This window comes from Leucoraja erinacea, chromosome 1, assembly GCF_028641065.1.
Source record: "Leucoraja erinacea ecotype New England chromosome 1, Leri_hhj_1, whole genome shotgun sequence".
NCBI classification, from domain to species: domain Eukaryota; kingdom Metazoa; phylum Chordata; class Chondrichthyes; order Rajiformes; family Rajidae; genus Leucoraja; species Leucoraja erinaceus.
In genome coordinates, this window is record NC_073377.1 from 55,263,932 (window position 1) to 55,287,568 (window position 23,637).

Consider the following 23,637-nt stretch of genomic DNA (forward strand, 5'->3'; position numbering starts at 1 on the left):
CCAATTCTATCACACCTGAAGCAACGAAATCCTAGAATATTCCAATTTCCAATCACAGCCCTCCTGCAACCATGTTCCCCCTCCACTCCCATTCCCCACTTATAATGTTTTTATAAGTAATATACTAAGCTTTTAATTTTTATGTAATATACTAAGCTATGTTTCCCCAACAGAGTTTGCGGGGGGGCTGAGGCATCACACTCACATTAACCACCCCCCAAACACACAGGTGGGGGGGGAGGGGGGGGGGGGGTGAGAAGAGGGGAGGGAGGGGAGAGGAGGAGGAGGAAACGTGACAGATTTGGGAGGGAAAGGAGATCGGGGTAGGGGGTGAGACAGGGGGATGGGGTGAGAAATGTGGGGGGGGGGGGGGGGGGAGGGAGGGGAGGAGGGAGGGAAGGGGAGAGGGTTGGGTGGAGAGAGGGGAAAGAGTGGGGAGGGAGAGCGGAGGGGGAAGGGGGGGAGAGAAGTGAAGTGGAAGAGAGGGAGGAGAGAGGGATGGGGAGGGGAGAGAGTTGTGGGGGGGGAGGGATGGGGACGGGAGAGGAGGGAGGGGGGGTAAGAGTGTGGAGGGAGGGGGAAGAGTGTGTACGGAGGAGAGAGGGTGGGGGAGGAGGAGGGGGGAAAGAGTGGAAGGGGAGGAGAGGTGGAAGAGTGGGGAGGGTCAGAGGGGTAGGGAGAAGGGGTGGAAGGTGGGGAGGGAGGGAAGGGCGAAGGGGGGGGAGAGAGAGGGGGTGGGAGAGGGAAAAGGGGTGGGGTGAGGGAGAGAAGTGGAAGAGTGGGGAGGGAGGGGTAGGGGGAGTGGTGGAAGAGGGACAGAGGGGAGGGGAAGGGGGGGGGGGAGAGGGAAGGGGATAGGGTAGAGAGTGAAGGGGGTGGGGGAGAGAGTGATGGGTGGGAGAGGGAGAAGAAGGAAACATCAAAACATAGGAAATAGGTGCAGGAGTAGGCCATTCGGCCCTTCGAGCCTGCACCGCCAGTCAATATGATCATGGCTGATCATCCAACTCAGTATCCTGTACCTGCCTTCTCTCCACACCCCCTGATCCCTTTAGCCACAAGGGCCACATCTAACTTCCTCTTAAATATAGCCAATGAACAGGCCTCAACTACCTTCTGTGGCAGAGAATTCCAGAGATTCACCACTCTCTGTGTGAAAAATGTTTTTCTCATCTTGGTCCTAAAAGATTTCCCCCTTATCCTTAAACTGTGACCCTTTGTTCTGGACTTCCCCAACATCGGTTTCTATAAGATCCCCCCTCAATCTTCTAAAATCTAGTGAGTACATCCGAGTCTATCCAGTCTTTCTTCATATGAAAGTCCTGACATCCCAGGAATCAGTCTGGTGAACCTTCTCTGTAGTCCCTCTATGGCAAGAATGTCTTTGAACATTGGGCATTGTGACATCACACGATGGAACATTCACCATGGGCTGGGGCTCCTGCAAAGGCATATGTAAATGAATCCATTCCGATTGGACAAATGTGAACATTGGGCATTGTGACATCACACGATGGAACGAATCAAAAGGAAGAAAGGCAGCCGGATGCCGGCAGGCACACTGTTTTATATAATAACTTGACCAAGTGCAGACCCATTGGGTCTGCTCCCCAATGGTGTGATCCCCCAACCCAATATTCCACCATGCACCCGTCTCCTCCAATGGAACTGAACCCGTTCCCAAATGTAAGATTGCAGCACTCCCCTGCCTCCCTCAGCAGTGGATTAAAAAAAAGTCCAATTTCACCTCCCCTGCCTGCTGCAGCAGTTCCAATTGCAATACCAATTGGCCCTCCCCCTCCTGTTGAAGCACTTGCTGTGATATCCCATTGAGGTGAAAAGTTCAGAGTGTTCCTGTCTTGCAACTTTGTTTTGAAGTGTGTTGGAAGCTGATAGGAAGGAGCAGCGAATCAAAAGGAAGAAAGGCAGCCATACGGACGGACGGCTGTCAGCAGCCACAGACTTTTATATAATAATAGAATAATAGAATAATAGATAATAGATAGATAGATATACTAAGCTTTTAGTTTTTATAAGTAATATACTAAGATTTTATATGTATTTTAATGGTATTTTTATATGCAATGTAATTTATGTAATGCCGCCACCTGTCTGAACCCTGACCCTGAAGTTTAATAATAATAATAATTAGTGCTAACCAGCATACTTTTGTAAGGAGAAGATTGAGTTGCACAAATTTGACTATGTCTTTTTAAAGAAGAAACCAAGAAGGTTGACAGGCAGGGCGGTAGACATACGTCTACCTCAGTGTTTCCACTTTGAAGGAAATTACCTGAAATTCGGGAAATTATGGTAGTCTTCGGGTAATTTTAGGAAAATTGAATAATTTCGGGAAATTTCCGCATCCGGCCCACGAAGGGGTGTAAAGGTAATACATACAGTACTGCCAGTTTGGTGCACAAAGGTTTAAATAGCGCGCTGTCAGTTTAACGTGTGGGAATTTAAACAAAGAGCTGTCAGCTGCAGAGCTATGGGTTCTAAATATAGCGCTAACGGTTGCAGCGCTATGGGTTTTAAACATAGCGCTATGGCCACAGCACTATGAGTCACAGACTATTTGGGAAAATTTCCTTATAACAATGAGTCTTTGGAATTCTCTTTCTCAGTGGAAGTTGAGCCTTTGATTATGTAGAATAGAATAGAATAGAATGCCTTTTATTGTCATTCAAACAGCTTAGTTTGAACGAAATTGCATTTTCTACAGTCTTACAATACATCATAACCCAAGACCCGCACTTAACGCAGTTTACACAAACATCCATCACAGTGAATCTCCAACACCTCCTCACTGTGATGGAAGGCAAAATTCTTATCTCTTCCCTTTGTTCTTCTCCCGTGGTCCAGCAGTCCAACTGCAGCATTACGGCGAACTGGGGCTCCCGATGTTAAAGCTGCCGATGTTAAGTCCCGTGGCCGTTTAAGCCGCGCCGGGCGATGTTAGGCCCCGCTGCGAGTCCTTTAACCCCGCAATTCCAGCAAGGGAAATTGCCATTGCGGGAACTCCGATAAGCGGTCTCCCACCAGGGACCTGCGAGTTCCCGATGTTCCTGGCCACAGGGCCTGTGGCCAGAGCCTACGAGGCTCCGAAGTCGGGTTGCAGCCGCGCGCCACCACAGATCTTCCCACTCCAAAGACGGCCAGCTCCGCGATGTCAGGTTGGTTCCTGGCCGGAGACCGCCGCCGGCTCCACAATGTTAGGCCCAACGACATCGGAGACCCGACGGGGAAAAAGTCGGGTCCCTGTACAGGGAAGAGACTAACGGTTTCCCCCAACCCACCCCCCACATATACACAGCTAAAGAAAAATAATAAAAACTAGAGTCAAGACATACATTTAGCAAGACAAAAACAAAAAAAAGACAGATGGACTGTAGTCGAGCCGCTGCCGATAGGCGCCGCCACACCACATCACACCATATTTCAGACAGTGGTAGAATTGGGAGAGGTGGTGGGAGAGGAGGAGGGAGGGGGAGGAAGAGAGGGAGGGAGAGAGGGAGGGAGAGAGGGAGAAGGAGGGAAAGTGAGAGGGAGCAAGGGAGTGAGCGAGGGAGGGACGATGAGAGGGAGGGACGATGAGAGGGAGAGAGGGAGGGAGAGAGAGGGAGAGAGGGAGGGAGAGAGGGAGGTTGACAGTGAGGGAGGGATGGAGGGAGAGAGAGTGGGAGGGAGAGTGAGCAGAGACTGAGATACATGAGAGCAGGTTGAAAAAACAAAGACAACGAAAGCTGTTGGAAGCAACGAAAGCTGCCCGGCATAACACTGTACAAGTGAGTAACAGAAGCAGGCAGATACAGTGTAGTGACATAGATCGGTTTTGCCTTGTTCTTTTTTGTGTTTTTAACATGAGCCCGTGAAAAAATACAACCAAAGCGCGCGGACACATTTCGTAAAATTTCAGGAAATATCATCAAATTCCAGGAAATTTGGGATTCTATTTAAGGAAAAAAAAAATTGAGGTGTGGAAGAACTTCTACCTACACTTCAGCAAGCCCTATAATAGGATTCTGCATGGTAGGCTGCTCTGGAAGGTTGGATCACAATGGATTCGGGGAGAGCAGGCTAAATTCAGGGCCCACTCACAGCCTGACCTCAGTCTGCAAAGACTGGGCCCTTCTACACCCACTCCTCCCCACTCACCACTTCATACATATTTAAAGCAAGACTCCAGTCTAAAAAGACTGGACCATTTCTCACCCACCCCTCTCCAATCACTACTTCAGACCCAATTACCCACACCCTTCGTGCTGCACAACATCACCTCCATCATCAACAATAAAAATAGAGGAGGTAGAGATGCTGTTCAGGAGACAGAAAAGCCGGGAATCTCCAGGACCGGACAATGTTTCCCCCTCTAAACTCAAGCTCTGTGCCGAACAACTGGCACCAGTTTACACAGACATTTTCAACCAGTCCCTGCAAACCTGTATTGTCCCTGCCTGCTTCAAAGTCTCCACTATTGTCCCTGTACCCAAAAAGGCAAGGATTACTGGTCTTAATGACTGCAGGCCTGTCGCACTGACCTCTGTAGTCATAAAGACCCTTGAAAGGCTTGTGCCGACCAGAAAAATATCACAAACCCCCTGCTGGACGCTCTGCAGTTTGCATATCGGGCCAATAGATCTGTGGATGACGCAGTCAACTTAGGCCTGCACTTCATCATCCAGCACCTAGACTGCCAGGGGACCTATTCAAGGATGTTGTTTGTTGATTTTAGCTCTGCATTCAACACCATTGTGCCAGAGCTACTACACTCCAAACTTTCCGAGTTGACTGTGCCTGAACCCCTCTGTCGGTGGATCACCAGTTTCCTGACAGACAGGAAACAACATGTGAGGCTGGGAAAGCACATCTCGGATCCACAAACCCTCAGCATAGGAGCACCGTAAGGCTGCGTACTCTACCCTCTCCTTTACTCTCTCTACACCAATGACTGCACCTCCACTGACTCCTCTGTCAAGCTTCTCAAGTTTGTGGATGACACAACCCTGATTGAACTGATCCAGGATGTGGAGGAATCTGCCTACAGACAGGAAGTTTCACAGGATGGCATCCTGGTGCCGTCGCAACAACCTGGAGCTCAATGCTCTTAAGACAGTGGAATTGATTGTAGACTTTAGGTGAGCTCCCCTCCCCTCACCCCACTCACCATCAACAACACCATAGCCACATATGTTCCTGGGAACCATCATTTTAAGTTCCTGGGAACCATCATCTCCAAGGACCTTAAGTGGGGGGCTCCCATCGACTCCACAGTCAAAAAGGCACAACAGAAGATGTACTTCCTGCGGCAGCTGAGGAAGCACAATCTACCACAGGCAATGATGGTCCAATTCTATACGGCCATCGCAGTCTGTCCTCACCTTCTCCATCATGGTCTGGTTTGGCTCAGTCACCAAGCACGACAACCTTCCCTCCATTGACAAACTGTACACTGCAAGGGCCAGGAATTGAGTGGGTAAGATCATCTCTGACCCCTCTCACCCTGGCCACAAACTCTATGAATCACTTCCCTCTGGAAGGCGACTCCGGACTGTCAAAACTGCAACAGATTTTTTCCACGAGTAGTAGCTCTACTCAATAATCAAAAATCTGTAGCCTCCTTTTGCTCTGGTATTTTATTTAATTCACATTATTTATTCAATAATGTTTTATTATTCATATTTAATGTTTTATGTATCATTCTTAACTGTCACTGGATGTCATGTTGTCACTTGTGGGCAGAGCACCAAGACAAATTCCTTGTATGTGAATACTTGGCCAATAAACGTATTCATTCATTCATTCATTTAAATGGATACAGAATTGGTTTCATAGTGGGATGCAGCAGGTAGACGGTTGCTATTTGTACTAGAGACATGTGACTAGTGGTGTGCTTCAGGAATTGGTACCGGCCCATTAGCTGTTTGTCATCCATGTCAACAATTTGAATGAGAATGTGCAAGGCATGATTAACAAGTTTTCGGATGATACTAAAATTGGTGGTATTGTAGACAGTGCAGATGGTTATCAAGAATCACAGTGCGATCTTGATAAACCGGACAAGTGAGCCGAGGAATGGCTAATGGAGTTTTAATCCAACAAGTGTGAGGTGTTGTATTTTGGGAAATCAAACCTGGCTGGGTAGGACCTTTGCAGTGTACATAAGGGGCATGGGATGTTGTAGAGCAGAGGGATGCAGGTATACAATTACATAGTTCCCAAAAAATGCTGTCACGTGTAGCTTGGGTGGTGAAGAATGCTTTTGGTACATTGGCCTTTATCAGTCAGGAAATTGAGCAGAGAAATTGAGATGTTTTGTTACAGTTATACAAGATGTTGGAGAGTTCACACTTGGAGTATTGTTAGCCGTTTTGTCATCCCGTTGTAATAAATATGCCATTAAGCGGGAAAACGTGTGGAAACAATTTATAGAGATGTTGCCAGGACTTGTGGGACTGAGCTATAGAGAAAGGTTCGGCAAGCTAGGATTTTATTCCTTCCATCAGTGTCGAAGCAGTGTTATTTTGTGGGCAGACTAACAAAGAGAAGGCTTACTACCATCTTCTGAGGGATAAGCAATAAAAGTGGCCTTGCCATGTTTGACCATTTACCAAGAATATTATTTTTAAATGGTGAACAACTATCACAGTATTAAAAGGTCACAATTACATCCCACCAAATGAATAAACTCCGTTACGGTAAAGTGTTGCAAGACCTGCTGACTAATATGTCCAAACTCCTAAATGTGCTCTGTGTGGATAAATCTCATACTTGGAACATGAATGTTTAAGGTTCTAATATGGGCATGAGTACATTTCCTTGGACAGATTCCAGCTCATATAATTTCAAATGAGTTGGGTGAGTTAATATGTAAATAAAGAAGATGTCTTTATGACCTTTCATTAATTTTTTGATCTGAATCATTAACTCGTCCTGACCAGTCGCTTTTCAGAATATTTTCTATTTTTGTTTCAGATTTCCAACAACTATTGCATTTGTGTTATTTTCAAGATGATTTGTGTTTGGTAAGTTTTTATTTTGCAAGTAAGCATAGCCAGAATAACTGTGTGCTCCCAATGATGGCTTAGCATTTGATCCAGTGATGCATTCTCACTTGATGACTGTCATCACATTGTGTGCTAGTAAAACAAAAGAAAGAGGTTCTAGGCATCTACATAGAACATGGAGAGTTTTTCAAGAGCGGGTTATGCCCCTGTCCCACTTAGGAAACCTGAACGGAAACCTCTGGAGACCTTGCGCCCCACCCAAGGTTTCCGTGAGGTTCCCGGAGGTTCCGGCCACTCTCCCTAATGGTGGAAAGTGGTTTCCGCGTAGTCAAGGCTTCTTCTATGTTCCTGCGATTATTTAAAAAAAAACGAAACCGGCCTTGACTAAAAATAGGTTGCCGTTTGGTCGAAGCCAGTAGAGTGGAGTTGCTATTTACTTACAGGCCGTCAAAGGCAATCTCCTTCGCTGACCAGCCATTTTGATTGGCTCATTGGAGTTTACAGCAAAGATCCTGTCGGATCTTTGGTTTTCAGGACCTGGAAGATCCGCCAGAAGGTAAAATGCCCGCTAACTTTATTAAACTTCTTAAAACTGTCTCCACTCCTTCTCCACCCCTTCTCTCCCCTTCTCTCGGCTTCTCTCCCCTTCTCTCCCCTTTCTCTTCCCCTTTCTCTGTCCTTCTCTTCCCCTTCTCTCCCTCCCTCCCGTGCTCCTCCTCACATTTTAGCCTTTCATCTAAAATATAAGGATTTTTTGGAGCATTTTCAGCCCCATATAGTGAGAATTAGCAATTGAGTTATTTAGAAAACATTGCCTTGTTCCCTCTCTGTATGATGATATGCTCAAGACCAGAAAGGGTCAATGGCTCATAGGGTTCTTTTTTTATAGTGGTCAACACCTGGCCCTCAACCTATTCCGTGACAACAGATCATCTTGTCACTGCCCTGCGACAACTGAAACTCATGTTTACTTTATCACAGCTGTAAATTTAAGAGAACTCAGTTGGTTGTAAAGAGGTTTGGATAGGCCCCACATAAATACATGTAGCTACTTTCTTTCACATCACTGTGATGGCCAGAAGTTTTAAAAGGCTAAATACACATTTATCAATTTCATAAAACTCTAGATCTAGTCGCTTATCTACCTCAACTCAATAGGATATCAATTAAACAAGACATCCCCTAAGCCTGCGGCTTTTTTTTTTACAATTTTGAGATCATAGCATTTCCAAAACAGAGGTGATGCACAATTCCTTATATGTAATTAAGTATGAAGTGTGCGGAGTTCTAAATCTTCAACCTTTTTAAATTAATCCAAAAATAATTGACGGAAGAGATGCTATAAATGTTGTTGAAATACAATCCACCAAGCTTGTGCTTGTTTTTGGCTCTTTACATTATTCCCCATGACTCCAAAACAAAACAAGTACTTCTCAAGATTTATCCAAAACACCATCAAGTGAAAAGGAGAAAATGCATTGAAAATAATGCCTAACCCATCTCAAAGTCAACACATTGTGACCATCAGCCAATGTTAAGATCGTGTTCTTTTGCAAAACTGGCCTCATGTTTAACAGCACAGCAATTATAGACTCAATGTGTACGATGGACATTTTTTTTGATAATACTCCCGTAAAGAGGCTACAAATGTTTTATAAGTAATCTCCAAACTTTTTTTGCTTGATGTAAAATAATTCTATTCCTGGAAAAATATTAATTTTTATCTTCACGAGGAGAATACCCGGAACAGTATATTGAGAGCCAAGTCGTTTCTGCACCTATGTAAAACCAAGTACAACAGATTTGTCCTGACCTAATCTGCAACCTGAACATTATCTACGTAAATTGTTACTTTACCTATGTAACAACTTCTAAATATTTCTGATAGTTGAAAACATTTGAAAAAGTAATAGGGTACATTGAAATAATTAAAAAATAATAACAATTATTTATAATAAAAATAATTTAAATGCAACAAAAAAATCAAAATCATTAAAATAAAGTTAATCAAATAAAAAGTTAATCCAATAAAAATCAATTTTAAATGGATGGATATTGTTTCAGTATCAGAAAGAGCACTGAGAGGTCAGCAGATAGACTATACGATTCAAGCAGGCAGAGGTTTGATCTTCACCCTCTAACATTACCTGATTTCAGCTTGGGTACCAATTAGAGCACCACAATATACATTGGTGGTCCAGTTAGAATTCCAGTTACTGTTTGGAAATAAAGACACGATGGGCTCTGGTGTTGCAGATACTCATTCTCAGTCCATCAAACAATTTAACAAAATAAGTTTTTTATATTTCCTTACGAGGGTGAAGGAGATAATTTGACCCATCAAGTTCTCCGAGCAATCCCATTCTTCAACTAATTTCCCTATAACCCATTTTCTTTCAAAGGCCCTTCAAGTCTGCCCTTCTTCTCCTACCACTCATCTATCATGCAGCGTTAATTAAGCTACAGCCCATCGCATCTTTGGGACATTAAAGAAAAGTGAGCATCTGGTGGAAACCCCCATGGGAATGGGAGGAATGAGCAAACTCCACACAGACAACACTGGAGATCAGGATGAACCTAGGCCACTGGAACTAAGAGGCATCAGCATTACCCACTGCAGCATTATGTTGCTCGTAGAGACTTTTGAAAGGGAAAGGGTGAAACAGACAGAAAAATTAGGAAGACAATAAATTCATGCAGATTTTTTAAATGAATTACCATAACAACTAAATTTTCTGTGGTGGGCCCTAATGCCTCCAAAGATTCTGGCTCGTCTGCAGGTCTCCTGTAATGGAAAGCGGTGCCAGCAACATCAAATTTTCTTGGCCAGTCAATGGTCCAGGCACCGTTTATGTAATAGTCATCACCTTCAGATTTCAAAGCTACAAGTAAAAATGTTTCAAATTATTCTTAAAGCAAAATATTTAACAACTTCAAAACAAAAAAGAAAATAATAAATGCATGTAGTTTTGTATGTAATATAAAGGTGTTCACATTAAAATTGCAACCAAATGCTGGAAGAGCTCGGTGGGTTAGACATCAAGTAAGGAGAGTGAGAATGAGAGAGAGATAAAGAATGAGAATGAGAGAGTGAGAATGAGAGAGTGAGAGAGAGTGAGAGAGAGAGAGAGAGACACAGTGAGAGAGTGTCAGCAACATAATCAAGGACGAGTCGCACACTTCTCCCCTCTCCCATCAAGCAAAAGGTATTGAAGTGTGAAACACACGCCACCAGATTCATGGACAGTTTATTTACAGCTGTTATCAGGCAACTGAATCATTCTACCACAACCAGAGAGCAGTGCTGAACTATTATCTACCTCTTTGGTGACCCTCGGACCTTCCTTGATCAGTTTTTGCTGGCTTTACCTTGCACTAAACGATATTCCCTCATCATGTAAATGGATCTATTGAAATCATGTATTGTCTTTCCGCTGACTGGTTAGCACGCAACAAAAACTTTTCACTGTATCTCGGTACACATGTCAATAAACTAAACTGAACTGAAGAGAGAGTGAGAGGGAGACACAAAAAGCTGGAGTAACCCAGTGGGTCAGACAGCATCTCTGGAGAAAAGGAATGTGACATTTTGGTTCGAGACCCTTCTTCAGAGATAGAATGAGCGAGAGAGTGAGAGAAAGTGAGAGAGTGAGGATGACATTTCATGTCAATCTTGCCATACGCCACTGAGTGTTTCCGGCATTTTCAATTTATACTTCAATTCCCACTGATGTTTGGTTTATTGCTTAAAACATCTTTTACCAGATCAGTTTAAGCTTTTAAACATCTGATAGTTTATTTAAAATAAACAAGATTGGCACTCGGTTTTATTTCTTGTAAAGAAATATGTCAAATAAGTTGAGCAGTCAACTCATCTCCATACTCACACTCACCAATATAGTTTTTTGACATTGCTAGTTCCTGGATTTCTATATGGACCGATCCTCTTGGAATTTGAACGACTTCCAGATACCCTGAAAGCACAATGTTTTGCATCCAAAATTATTTCATATAGGTGGAAAGACTGAAAATAAGCATTTTTTAAATTATCCCATTTATTCATAAAAACAAACATAATAGTTTTAGTAACTAAATTTTGTATAAGCCAAATAAAAAATGAACTTCCAATCACCATTGCAGCTTACCTCAGAAGGATCTGATCTGAAAGACGTTCTAATGTAAAACATGTGAGTAAAGGAACACAATAAACCAAATAGTCTTTAGAAAACTTATGTTTATTGTTTTTATGCTGTGGGGGAACATATCCTTCTATGTAAATAAATTCCTAAATTCTAACTGACACAAGTTCATTCTCTTCAGCTTCTTTCCAATGATACCCTTCATTTCCGTGATGGAATTAACTCTTTCAAACGACCTATCCTCTTGTGTGTGAATGTTTATTTGCACCAGTGGCCTGAACTATTTCTCATAAGGTATCTTCTCTTTATTTGTGTGGTCATTGTGAGAATTACTCATAGGTAGAAACGGGACCTTTCCTATTTGTTGTATTAGGATCGATCACTCTTTTAGCAGGGTTGCGTGATGGTCCATTTCTGATAAATGTCATCAGCTTGAAGTATGACAATTCTTCACAGATGCTGGCTGACTGGCTGAATATCCCTTGGCATGTTTTTATCACATATCAGATTTTCAGCATCTGCTGGTTTTGAGTTTCTGTACGATGGTTCCTTTGCTTTGAGATTGAATCTCTTGCATCTCAATCTATTTGTTTAAATGGAGTGGGATGGCAGCTGTGCAAAAGTTGCAAAATACATTGTTTTTGTAAGATTCCATAAAGCAAATTTACATGGCATTTTTAAGGCAGAGATAGATAGATTCTTGATAAGGAAGGGATTGGAAGATTACCAGGTGTGGTGGGAACATGGAACTAAATTAATAATCATATCAATTGGAATCTTCTTGAAGAGATGGAAAGGCTTGAATAGCTGAGTGTTCTACACTTGCTTCTAATTCATACATTTATCTGAATCAATTCTTTTCAGTGACTTTTTTAAGGATCATTGGTCACATTATAAAGCCTGTCAAAACTAAATAGAATCTGAGACAAAACATTTCATCCTTTTGGCCCTACATTTCACATCTTCCATTTAAGGAATTTAACAGCTATTTCAAGTAGGCAATTAAGCAGATGTAACAAGTTACTGGCACAGTTTGGGTAAAGCAGATCATAATCTGTAATTCTGGGATTTTACAAAGAGAGAACACACAGCTGCTAATTGGATCTCTTTCTATGTTCTGCTCAATTGCAACCCCAGTGTTCTCCACTGCACCAGCCTAAATAGTTCCCCGTGTCTCTAATGGTCTCTGTCAATGACACAATCAAACCAGCACTAATGAAGCAAGTTATTGGTGTAAAGGTGATATATACATACATCTACTATATTGACAAAAGATAGGCAATCCCAATCATTTTTACAGAAAGCTTTATTTAATTCTGCATTAACTACCATCTGCTATGAATTCATCAGCTCCACCAAGACAGTTATTATACCAGAGTTTAATGTGTGTACATACAAATCTGTTTGAGTTTCAGATAAATAAATATTTCCTAAAGCAGACCATTTCGTGGTTTAAGCCACATTCTTGGTTAATAATTTGTTGATTAACCTAATTTCACCAGGTTCTAGTTTACTGCAGTCTATATTTTCTCCGCACAGCATTCATTGGCAGGTGATTAGCTTGTTCCAGTTTTCACCATTAATCATGATCAATAAAAATAAATCTCCAGAATGTCACAATATCTGTGGTTTTGGGTATTACATTTTTGTTTTTGCTTTTTAACTATGAAAAGAATGAAAAGACTTCCACTGCATCTGCTGGAAGGACAAAGTTGTTTGTATACCCAAGATTATTAGTCACTCAGCCAGCAAACATTGCACCCCACCGTCAGGCATTTCTGGTGCTTGTTTTAGATTAAGAAGATTTATCTGGGTTGTTTATGAGGATTTATCTCAATCTCTTTCAAATCACCAACTATTGCATCTGGTATCTGCTTTGACTGCACATTTCTCTGTGGGACAGAGTGAAGGACTGCAAAGGACTGGTGGTGTGAGGCAGAAAATTAATTTGTTGATGTTAACACATGATCTGTGAAGTCAATGCACTGAAATGATTATTGTACTAATGTTAACACTGTCCTTTAGAAGAGCCAAAACAGATCAATTCCCAGGTCATTGTGAAACCATGGTTGGCATTAACATGCAGTCTGACTCAGAAGGAGTGGGCTGGATTCAGGAAGAAACGAGTGAGAATGAGAATATATCTGAGATGAGGGTATAGATTCTCCTTTATTTCCCTGTTGTTAGTTATGGATCATGTTTAAGGTCACAAATATATATTTTTTGCATTAATGTTCAGTTAGTGACATCACCAGAAAGACCACACCAAAGAATAGAATATATTTTCTGGATTATAAAGTTAACAGAACGTGGACAATGTTTAAAGTCTGAAGTTTCATATCTGATGAAGGGTTATGACCTGAAATGTCACCCATTCTTTTTCTCTTGGGATACTGCCTGGCCCGCTGTATTACTCCAACACTTTATGTATATCTTCATAGATAATTCCAATAATTCCAACATAGATAATTCCAATAATTCCAACAGAAAACTTTATTTCTGCACTACTTTATCACCTGTTTTAACTCTGCTAAAGGTACATTTCTAGATTTTAAGGTGCGTCTTGAGTTTCAGATAAATAAAGCCTTTCAATTTATTCTGAAGCAACCATTACCTCATGATCATCTTGCCAAACGGTTCAATTGTCCCTATGACCTATGTCAATCTCTGCAGATCCCACCATAACACATTAATTTCCTTAATATCCACCTTGGTCAGCCCTAATCACTTCCACAATCCATCCCTGCTAAATATTTCCCACCTGTACTATTTCCTGGCCCACACCATTTCCCCCAATAACCATATAACAATTACAGCACGGAAACAGGCCATCTCGGCCCTACAAGTCCGTGCCGAACAATTATTTTCCCCTAGTCCCATCTACCTGCACTCAAACCATAACCCTCCATTCCTTTCCCATCCATATACCAATGTATTTAGTAAAGGTGCAATTGGCAAAGAATGCCAGCAGAATGTATTGGGGGACTTCATTCAAGTTTCTTTGCAAACTCATTAACAAACTCCTAAATTACCACACATCTCTTCTCCAATTGCACAGTGTAATCAATTGATATTGAACAGCACATTCTTTATTTCTGGTGTGGAGATGATGCATCAAATGGCTCTTTTTGTGACATACATTTTATGATTCACAAAGAAGAATGGCTTTGCTGGGGGATAACTCTTTCTTCAATTGACTGATTCAATGCTCTTGTTCTGCGATTTTAAACTGACTTTAATTTATGGTATGGATATTAAAGGTTCATAACATACAGTCAACAAAGAAGATTTAAAAGGTCCTTTAGATAGACTATATTACTCAAATCACTGAAAGTTAATGTGAAGTTGCAGCAATTAATTAGGAAGTGAAATAAACACTGAGCTCTATTGCAGGAAGATCTGAGTACAAGAGAAAATGTATCTTATGGTTCTATGGGCTCTTGGGACTATTGTGTGTAGGTCTGATCTCCATGCCTGATGAATGAGATATGGTTCAATGAAGTTTGCCAGATCGATTCCTGAATGACACGTTTGTTCCATGGGGAGAGATGAAGGAACCTTAGTTTAGGCAAATGCAAGGAGTAGCAACGTTACAAAACCTACCTTCAGCGGCGCTGCAGATCTGCCACTGGCCGTGTGTGCAACTACGGCGCCTTTGGGGGGGGGGCTGGATTAAAATGCAGGTTTGTATCACTTGTCGGAGAGTGATTTCCTCGGGCTGCTAGTCGATGAAGAAAAATTGATCGGACTTCCGTTCCCGTTTAAATTTTTTTAAATTTATTTATTAAATAGCTGGACAATTTAATAGTTGGATGAAAGTAAAAGGCGACTTTGAACACCCTCAACACCTTCAACGTGACGGATTGCAATATCAGGGCAAAACAAATGGTAAGTCGTGTATTTCACATATAATCTTGTTTCTTGGGGTGGCTTTAGTCTAATTTTACGACGCAAAATTGCCATGTTTTTCCCGCCAATATGGGGTTAAAATTCACGGCAACGGCAATATTCCAATCGATCGCATTACAGAAACACCCACTCGCATCGTGGTTAAAATTCTCTTTTTTTTTGGACATTCATGTCATAAATCGTCTATATTTTGTGTCTATCCATAATCAATATATTTATACTAAATATCCACAACATGTATTGTGCAAAAAATAATTATTTTGATTATATTGAGATTGGATGCTTCTAGATTAATTTATGGGAATTAAACATTAAATTCCTTCCATTTGGCATATGTTCATGACAGTGAGATTTAAAAATCATGTTATATTGTGTGAATGGGATTAGTTTGTTATTTGGATACTTAGGCTATTTAAAAAAATGAGCCTTTTCTTAAGAAATTGATAGATGTTTAGATTGAATTTAGCTGAATTGATTAGATGAATTGATTTGATGAAACTGATGAATATGAATTTTTTGTTGGGTATTTACTATTTGTTTTAGCATTTAACTTTATCAATTCTACCTTTTTTCTAAAACTGCAAATAACTTGTTTCTGTTAATGCTGTTCAGTGTTTTTTTCTCTTTACATTTTAAACAGATGTCTCCGAAGAAGAAATACAAAATTGTCAATCCAAATGCCCAGCAAAAGAGACTGATTTAGACAGCATTCGCAGAGATTATCCAAATTTAGACTTCTCCAAATGTGATGATCTACAGGACATTCTTAATGGGAAAGTAGTGGGCAGAAAGGCATGACATGTGTGGTTTGAAGAACAAAAACTTGTAGTTTACAATGCCAAATTTGAAAAGTTGAGGAAAAACAAGGTGTACAGAATTGCTTATTGGTTACAATCTGAGGATTATGATGATGCTACTGATTATGATATGCCAATGTACCAGCTAGCAACTGATCTTCTCCATAAAGACTTGGTCTATTGCTAGAACTTGTAATTGATTTACCTATCTGCAACGGACTTACAGCATATAATACAATAATATTAAAGTTCTTATCTTGAGAAGATCACATTTTTAAATTTTCTAGGCAGTCTGGGTGTTTATTACTATTTCGGTCATAACGGTGAATTGTGTAATTAACTACAATTAGGTAACTAACTAATGATATGCTTTAATTTCAGGTGATCCAAATAAGATGTTTCATATTTGTTTCAGAATCCTTCAATCTATAATAACTGAAAATGTCATTCAGTTATCCTAATTTTTAAGAAAGTTAAGGGCTTTTGACTGTCCTCAATCACAGCTTTTGTGTTAAGTCAATGGAAAAGCAATAGGGAACTAGAAGCTGATTTCCGAGTATGAAAATTGCCATAACTTTTTAAATATTGAAGATATGAAAGTGAATCGGGTATCAAATTAAACTCAGATAGATGGGATAAATTATAGACTTGATTTTTTAAATCTCAAAATTTTGTAACATTGCTACAAGGTGAACCGTTTGAAACAAACAAGATTCTTACTTGGGTTGACAGAGTAGATGTCGTGATGATGTGTTCCTTGGTTGGGGTCACTTGAAACAGGGGCCGGTGTGTCAAATTAAGGGGTTGGCCATGCAGGACAGAAATAATTTATTCAACCTACAGGTGGTGAATCTTTTTAACTCACTCCCAAAAGGTACTAAGGAGGCCCAATCACTGAATACAATAAAGACAGCGATTGGTAGATTTATGAATGGTAACTATTTGGATAGTAAGGGAAAGTGGGGCGGTGCTAAATGTTCAGCTACATTCTTATAGAATGTTGGAGTTGGCGTGAGGGGACTGAACAGCCTTCGCCTGTTTCCGTTTCTTATGTTCTTATGACATGGAAAGGATTACAGATTTTCTTCCCAGATGATTGTTGGTGAACAGATGGATTTAAGGACAATCTTATTTTTTGCTTCATTTTCCAGATTTATTTAATTACTTGAATTTGAATTGCACAGCTGCCTTGATGAGATTCAATTCATATCTCGGGATTGATAGTTCAGAACTTTGTTGCTGGTCCAGTAACTTGACCACCATGATAACCTGCTGAGGGATAGTACATCGATGTGATGTCGGGGGAGGCTAAGGATAGTTCCTTGGCCACCAGAGATGGGGTAAGGAGCCAATATAGCTGTTTACTAGGTATGATTTGGATAATTAAACTATGCAGTTCCATCCAACTGAACAAGACAGGATGGATAGACGAACTATGTTGGAGGCTACTTGTAGGTCAAGATGACAATGAATAGATTACGATGGTCAAATTCCAGAGAATGACATTTGTTACAGAAAGGGCTGGATTCACTAGTCCAACAGAGCATGACATTATATTGGAGATATTCAAGCACAAAAAATCATTCAACACTTTGTTGGACATCTCCGATAACAGCTAGCTGCAATCTTGCATTGCATTGTGCTTGCTGGCCTAAATTGGCTAGAAAGCCTTGATTTTAAAATCCCCCCTCAACGCCCTATGTGAATGTAGAAACAAAGAGCCACAGATGCTGGTTAATGCACAAAAGGACACAAAGTACTGGGGTAACTCAGCAGGTCAGGCAGCATCTCTGGAGAACAAGGATCTCTGGATTTTCCAGAGATGCTATCTGGCCTGCTGAATTACTCCAGCACTTTGTGTCCCCCTATATAAATTTACTGGAATTAGTGGTGTTACAGCTTGATTTTACTATTTGTAATTTTCTGAGATCCCTAAACGCTCTGGTGTTAGCTTTGTGCATACTTTAAACTCAGTAGTTTTGGCAACATCTGCTCTCTGAATTCTATTGTGCTGCTGCTATGAATTCTCTGAATGTGATAGTGTTAGCAATGTACATTTTCTGAATTCTATAGTGTTTGCGAAGCAGTAAATGGTGTTAACATCCAGTGTGGATCCTCTGTTCCCTGGACCTATTGTTAATCCAGTCCATTCCCTGAACTCCAGTGGGTTCTCAGAATGTATTTGGTCTGCTATAGGCTGTTCTGTGAACTCAACGTTTGCAATGAAACCCATTCTCTGAATTTCCTGCCTTGTGTATTCTCTGAATCTGAACTCAATGCTGTGGATTCTAAAATAAATCACATTAGTGCTATGACTTCCCTGATCTCAGCCGCTTACTTGACAATGACCAGATCATATTATGCATAGCATGAACTTGTATTACTCTAAAACAAAGTGTATCAAGTTACACATACCAGACAATGTGCTGGCTCAGTACTGCATTTATACTTTATACTATAAAATAAAATAAAAAATCATATATATCACATCACAATGATGTTAAAAAGGGAGATGAAAAAACACAAATTTTGCGCACAATAAGTATTCAATTCAAAAGGAACTGACTGGGTGTGAGGAATAGAGGACTCAAGGGTGTTTCCAGTCTGAATGTGTTGGAAGGCTTTCTCCATTCTTGAGATGTTTTGAAATTTTCAAAACCTAAGGGTGCAGAAGAGATTGACCAGAATGCTGCATGGATTAGGGGTATTAGAGGTTGCACAGGCTGAGATTGTTTTCTCTGGAGTGATAAAAAATGAGGAGATGTATACAAAATTATGAGAGGCGTCGATAGAGCAGAAAGCCAGAACCTATTTCCAAGAATGAGAATGTCAAAGGAACATTGCTTTGTATGCAGGACATTTTTTTTTTACACAACAGGTAATGTGTACCAGGGATGGTGGTGGAGGCAAATACGATAGTGGTTTAAAGAGGCCTTTAGATAGGCACATGGATATGCAGAGAATGGAGGGATATGGTCCATGTGTAGGTTTGTTTATCTTGGCATCATGTTCGGCACAGACATTGTGGACCGAAGGTCATGTCCTGTGCTGTACTGTTCTAAATTATAGACAACCAGACTGGTCTGAAACCTTAAAAGTGAATCACAGTTGAAAGTTAGCTAGCACACAGGCACTGTTTGCACCTAGACACAGCTACCATTCAACATGACCAAAGGAAGGTCACCCGAATGCAGCCAAACTGTAGCTGCTCTTCAGAAAATATACTTAGAATTTTACCTGCTACTATGCTCATATCTTCTATTAGTAACAAAACAACTTACTCATTGTGCCCGGATAAATTTTAAAAAGAGTCTCTGAGCCTCTTTTTCACACAAAGGGTGGGAAGTAAATGGAACAAGCTGCCAGAGGAGGTAGTTGAGGCTGGGACTATCCCAACGTTTAAGAAACTGTTAGACAGGTACATGGATAGGACAGGTTTGGAGGGATATGGACCAAATGCGGGCAGGTGGGACTAATGTAGCTGGGACATGTTGGCCGATGTGACCTCTGTAAATCGTAAATTGTCCCGAGTGTGTGGGATAGTAAGGGTTGGCCAAAAAGCCCGTTCCCACGCTGTATCTTTAAAGTCTGAAGTAAAGTCTAAGGAAACTCATTAATTTTTCAGAGAAAATCCATGTACATTTGCTACAGTACAAATGCATTCTCGTACTCAGAAAAGGGAGCTGGCTACCATAAGTTATTTAAACCTAAGAAAAACCCTAGAACAGAAATTGTTGTGGTTTACTGTACCACAAAATGGAAATATTGTGCACAAACCTCCACGAGGCAATGAATCATTGAATAAACCTTCTGTTGCTTCACAAGTGCTTCCATCACCCCCACAAACACGACATCTGTCTTCTTTTGCATCAGAGCCCAAAATGTGATCACAGCCCACATGCTTTAGAGGGAAAGAATTATGAGAAACAAAACATTAACATTGCAGTAACACCAATTGAAATTAAAGTATCTATTTAAGAATATTTCATGCAGACAAACTATATTAAAATCAACTGTAAAGAAAGTCTTCATATTACAGAATATCAGGCACAATATTTCTGCCTGTGTTAACCTCTATAAATCAAGTTCTTCAACTACTGTACACGTAAACCCTTTCATTTTTTCAAACAAAAGTGGCATTTGAAAGTTTTTCAAATTAGATTTCAGCCGCTTTCAGTTGAACTGTATCATTCAGCAGTTAAACCGAATGATTATGTAAATACATTGACAATTTCAGAGTAAAGATCTAACCTTTGCCCTTTACTCCTCATGTATACGTGTTTGAAAGGGAACTGTTTTACGAACAGCAATTAAAATGTGACCTTTCCTCACTTGTGCCAAACATTCAAAATATCAACTGCTTCAACTTTTCTTTCACCAAAACAAACTTTGCTGTTGAATGAACAGTCCCCCGCATTGTGGTAGGTTAATGGAGAAAAATATGGAGCATTTTTTGGAATACTTGCTATAGAATATCTATATCAATATGTATTTGTTTTTAATGTGGCATCCTTTGAATAAAATTAACGGGAGATGCATTTAAAAATGTCAGACGCGGGCACAATTATCATTTGAACTTTGGAGGCTGATTTGTGAATGTCTAAATGTCTGACGGTCCAATGCGGAAATGTTTGAAGAGAAGGCATTCAGACGGGTGGTTGTAGTCAATAATACGGTAACCAAATTATATTTATTCATTGCTAGAGAGGGCGATGTAAACACAGTGAGGATAGTGAGCAGCCTCCAACATTAACCGCTCCTCGTACTGTTTTGTTGTGTAGGAAGGAACTGCAGATGCTGGTTTACCTCGACAATAGACACCAAAAGCTGGAGTAACTCAGAGGGTCAGACAGTATCTCTGGAGAGAAGGAATGGGTGACGTTTCGGATCGCGACTCTCCCGGTTGCTACCTGGACCTACCCGATCTCCCGGTTGCCAAACATTTCCCATTCCTACACTGACCTTTCTGTCCGAGGTCTCCTCCAGTCAGAGTGAGGCAAAATACAAATTGGAGGAACAGCATTTCATATTTTCGCTTGGGCAACTTACAGCCCAGTGGTGTGAATATTGATTTATCTCACTTCAAGTAACCCCGGCATTCCCTCTCTGCCTATCCCTCCTCCACCCAAGTCGCACCAGCTGCTCATTTTCACCCAACGAACAGCGAACAAAGGTGTGTTTCCTTTATCATCGTAACATTTTTGCATTCATTGTTCTTTATCTCTCTACAATACATCATCATCTATATCTTTTGTTTCCCTTACCAGTCTGTCGAAGAGTCTCGACCTGAAACATCACCCATTCCTTCTCTCCAGAGATGCTGCCTGTCCCGCTGAGTTACTCCAGCTTTTTGTGTCTATCGTCGCCCTTCTTCAGACTGTTCTGTTGTATTGACCGAAAACGAACGATGTGACAGTACCGGCAACTTAATGAATGAAATGGAGACGCGCGGAATTAAATGGACTTGGAACAACTGGGGCGGTGGGGTTTTATTGAAAAGTGACTACATGAAATCGGTGGAAGGAAACGGGCAGGCGAGGTTTCGGGTCAGGGTCCTTCTTCAGACTCCATGACCCGCTCAGTTCTTTCAGCTGTCAAATGGAGACATGGGGGACCACAGATGCTGGCATGTTGAGCAAAACACAAAGTGTTGGAGCAACTCGATGGGCCGAATGGCCTAATTCTGCTCCTATAAAATGAACTCACAAAGTGTCGAAGTAAGCCAGCGGGTCAGGCAGCATCTGTGGAGGGAATGGATAAGCAACGTTTCGGATCGGGTCCCTTCTTTTCAAGCCGAATAAACGTCTGTCCATTCCCTCCGCTGATGCTGATGTCCCGCTGAGTTACTCCAGCGCTGTGTGAGTTCCTCCAACACTTTGTGTGTGTTTTATGATCATGATTCCAGCATCTGCAGTTTCTTGTCTCTACATAAACTAGGCCTCAGCAACACTGAGTGTACTAGCCGGGAGATTATGTTGCTGCTGCCAAAACAACAGTTGGAAATGTATGCATGGTAGATGTTACATTGCATGGGAAACGAGGTCTCCAGGGAGACAGACGCAAAGTGCTGGAGTAACTCCGCGGGACAGGCAGCATCTCTGGACATTTATAAAGCATTACATTTTGGAACACAAGGAACTACAGAAGCTGGTTTACGAAAAAAAAAACAAAGTGCTGGAGTAACTCAACATGTCAGGCAGTATCTGTGGAGAACATGGACGGGTGACGCTTCGGGTGAAAGAAGTGTCTAAAGTTTGAAGAAAGGTCTCGACCCGAAACTTCACCCATCCAAGTTCTCTGGAGATGACTAATCTTCAACATTTCACTTCTGGCACTCAGGCCAAACCCACGATAGACTCAAGAGTCACTAGGGTAAACTAACGGGCCACTACGTTCTTACAATGAGTTTAAATGTTTCAAATTTTAACTTAAAGAGTAAATTTGACTCGTGGAAATCTTTAAACATGTTTAAAGTTTTTCAAGAGTTAACAAGTTTCCTGGGTACCTGCCGTTAGCGCCACGAGTCGCTAAGTTGCGCCCACGAGTTCCACAGATTTAAAAAACAAGGGACATCATGCTGGACAATGGAGAACATAATATAGGACAGGACAAGCAGCTTGAAAGTGTCCTGTCCTATATTATGTTGTCCAGCATGATGTCCAGTGTTTTTTAAATCTGTGGTACAGATCTGCAGCAATTGACCCATTCTAACGGTAACGGCCCCATAGTAGAAGCATCCACGTCACGGGGCTTGAAACTGGAAGAATCCCAAGCAAATGACCATTCACAGGGCGCACGGCTGAAGCTTCTGATGCCTCACGTGTGTGTGTGTGTGAGTGTGCGCATGCGCGCACAGCCGCCAAAAAATTGTGTCCCCCGGTCCTCTCCATGTTTTGACAGCGGTTTCCGTCTCTGTATAGTTACATCCCCTGTGGTCACAGGGTAAAGTATCCTGGAATGAGGTGGGTTGGAAGGGAAGGGATGAGCAAACCCAGGAGTTGCAGACTCCAGGAATCCTAGAAGCCTTCTTTTGAATTTATCTATCAGTTGCCTTTCCTTCTTGGCTTTCTCTCTTATAATGAAAATAATGTAGTTTCCTCTAATGTTTCCAGATTCAGTGAACCTCTTAAAATTTACAAAAAAGGTAGATTTATTTAATTTGTCTTTTTTTTACGGATTTGACCTCATTTTTAACAAAGAGCACAAACTTCACAAGTTTATTACCTCGCACAATATATTCTCATCGCTATTCATGAAAAGCTTAAATGTCATGAGGAAATAGAACTACTTCTAAATGGTTTAACAGTAAGGTATATTGAACCTTGCATTCTCCATTGATACAGATGTCCAGTGAATCTGCCTGACAGCGAGTTCCATCAATGACTGCAGGAGACCGTTCAGTGTAAAAGTTATATCCTTCAGCCAAGCAGTTTAAAGCACATGGCTTAACACCACCTGTTGAATGAAAAGACAAAACAAAATGCAAGAGGAGTCAGTGGTGCTGTAATATTCTCCAAAGGCTAAAAAAAAAAATCAGAAAAGCAAGATTTCAGACAGTATATTTAGTTTTTAATATTCTGAGTTTATAAATGTCCATATGATACGAAAATTAAAGCACTTTGACTAATTCTGTCTGTAATTTTCTTCTACCTGGTTTAGAACCTATAACTTATGCTAGGATTTAGCTACAGCAGTGCCATCTTCCTAATCTCTCATCCAAATAACCTTTCATCACTTGCAAGCCTAAACAGCCAGTGACATATTTTAGCTATTGGCAAGTGGAAG

General features: G+C 41.1%; 1 protein-coding gene across 4 annotated transcripts in view; it reads right to left on the bottom strand.

The window, feature by feature from the left end:
* adamts6 (ADAM metallopeptidase with thrombospondin type 1 motif, 6) overlaps positions 1 to 23,637 on the bottom strand; it is a 281,109-nt gene that overhangs the window by 36,711 nt on the left and 220,761 nt on the right. For all 4 annotated transcript variants that reach the window (XM_055635078.1, XM_055635071.1, XM_055635051.1 and 1 more), the window contains 4 exons: positions 23,174 to 23,307; positions 19,630 to 19,753; positions 10,901 to 10,981; positions 9,726 to 9,889 (listed from right to left, as the gene is read on the bottom strand). In XM_055635078.1, the coding sequence (XP_055491053.1) occupies positions 9,726 to 9,889; positions 10,901 to 10,981; positions 19,630 to 19,753; positions 23,174 to 23,307 (503 nt within the window). The remainder of the gene's footprint in view (positions 1 to 9,725; positions 9,890 to 10,900; positions 10,982 to 19,629; positions 19,754 to 23,173; positions 23,308 to 23,637) is intronic.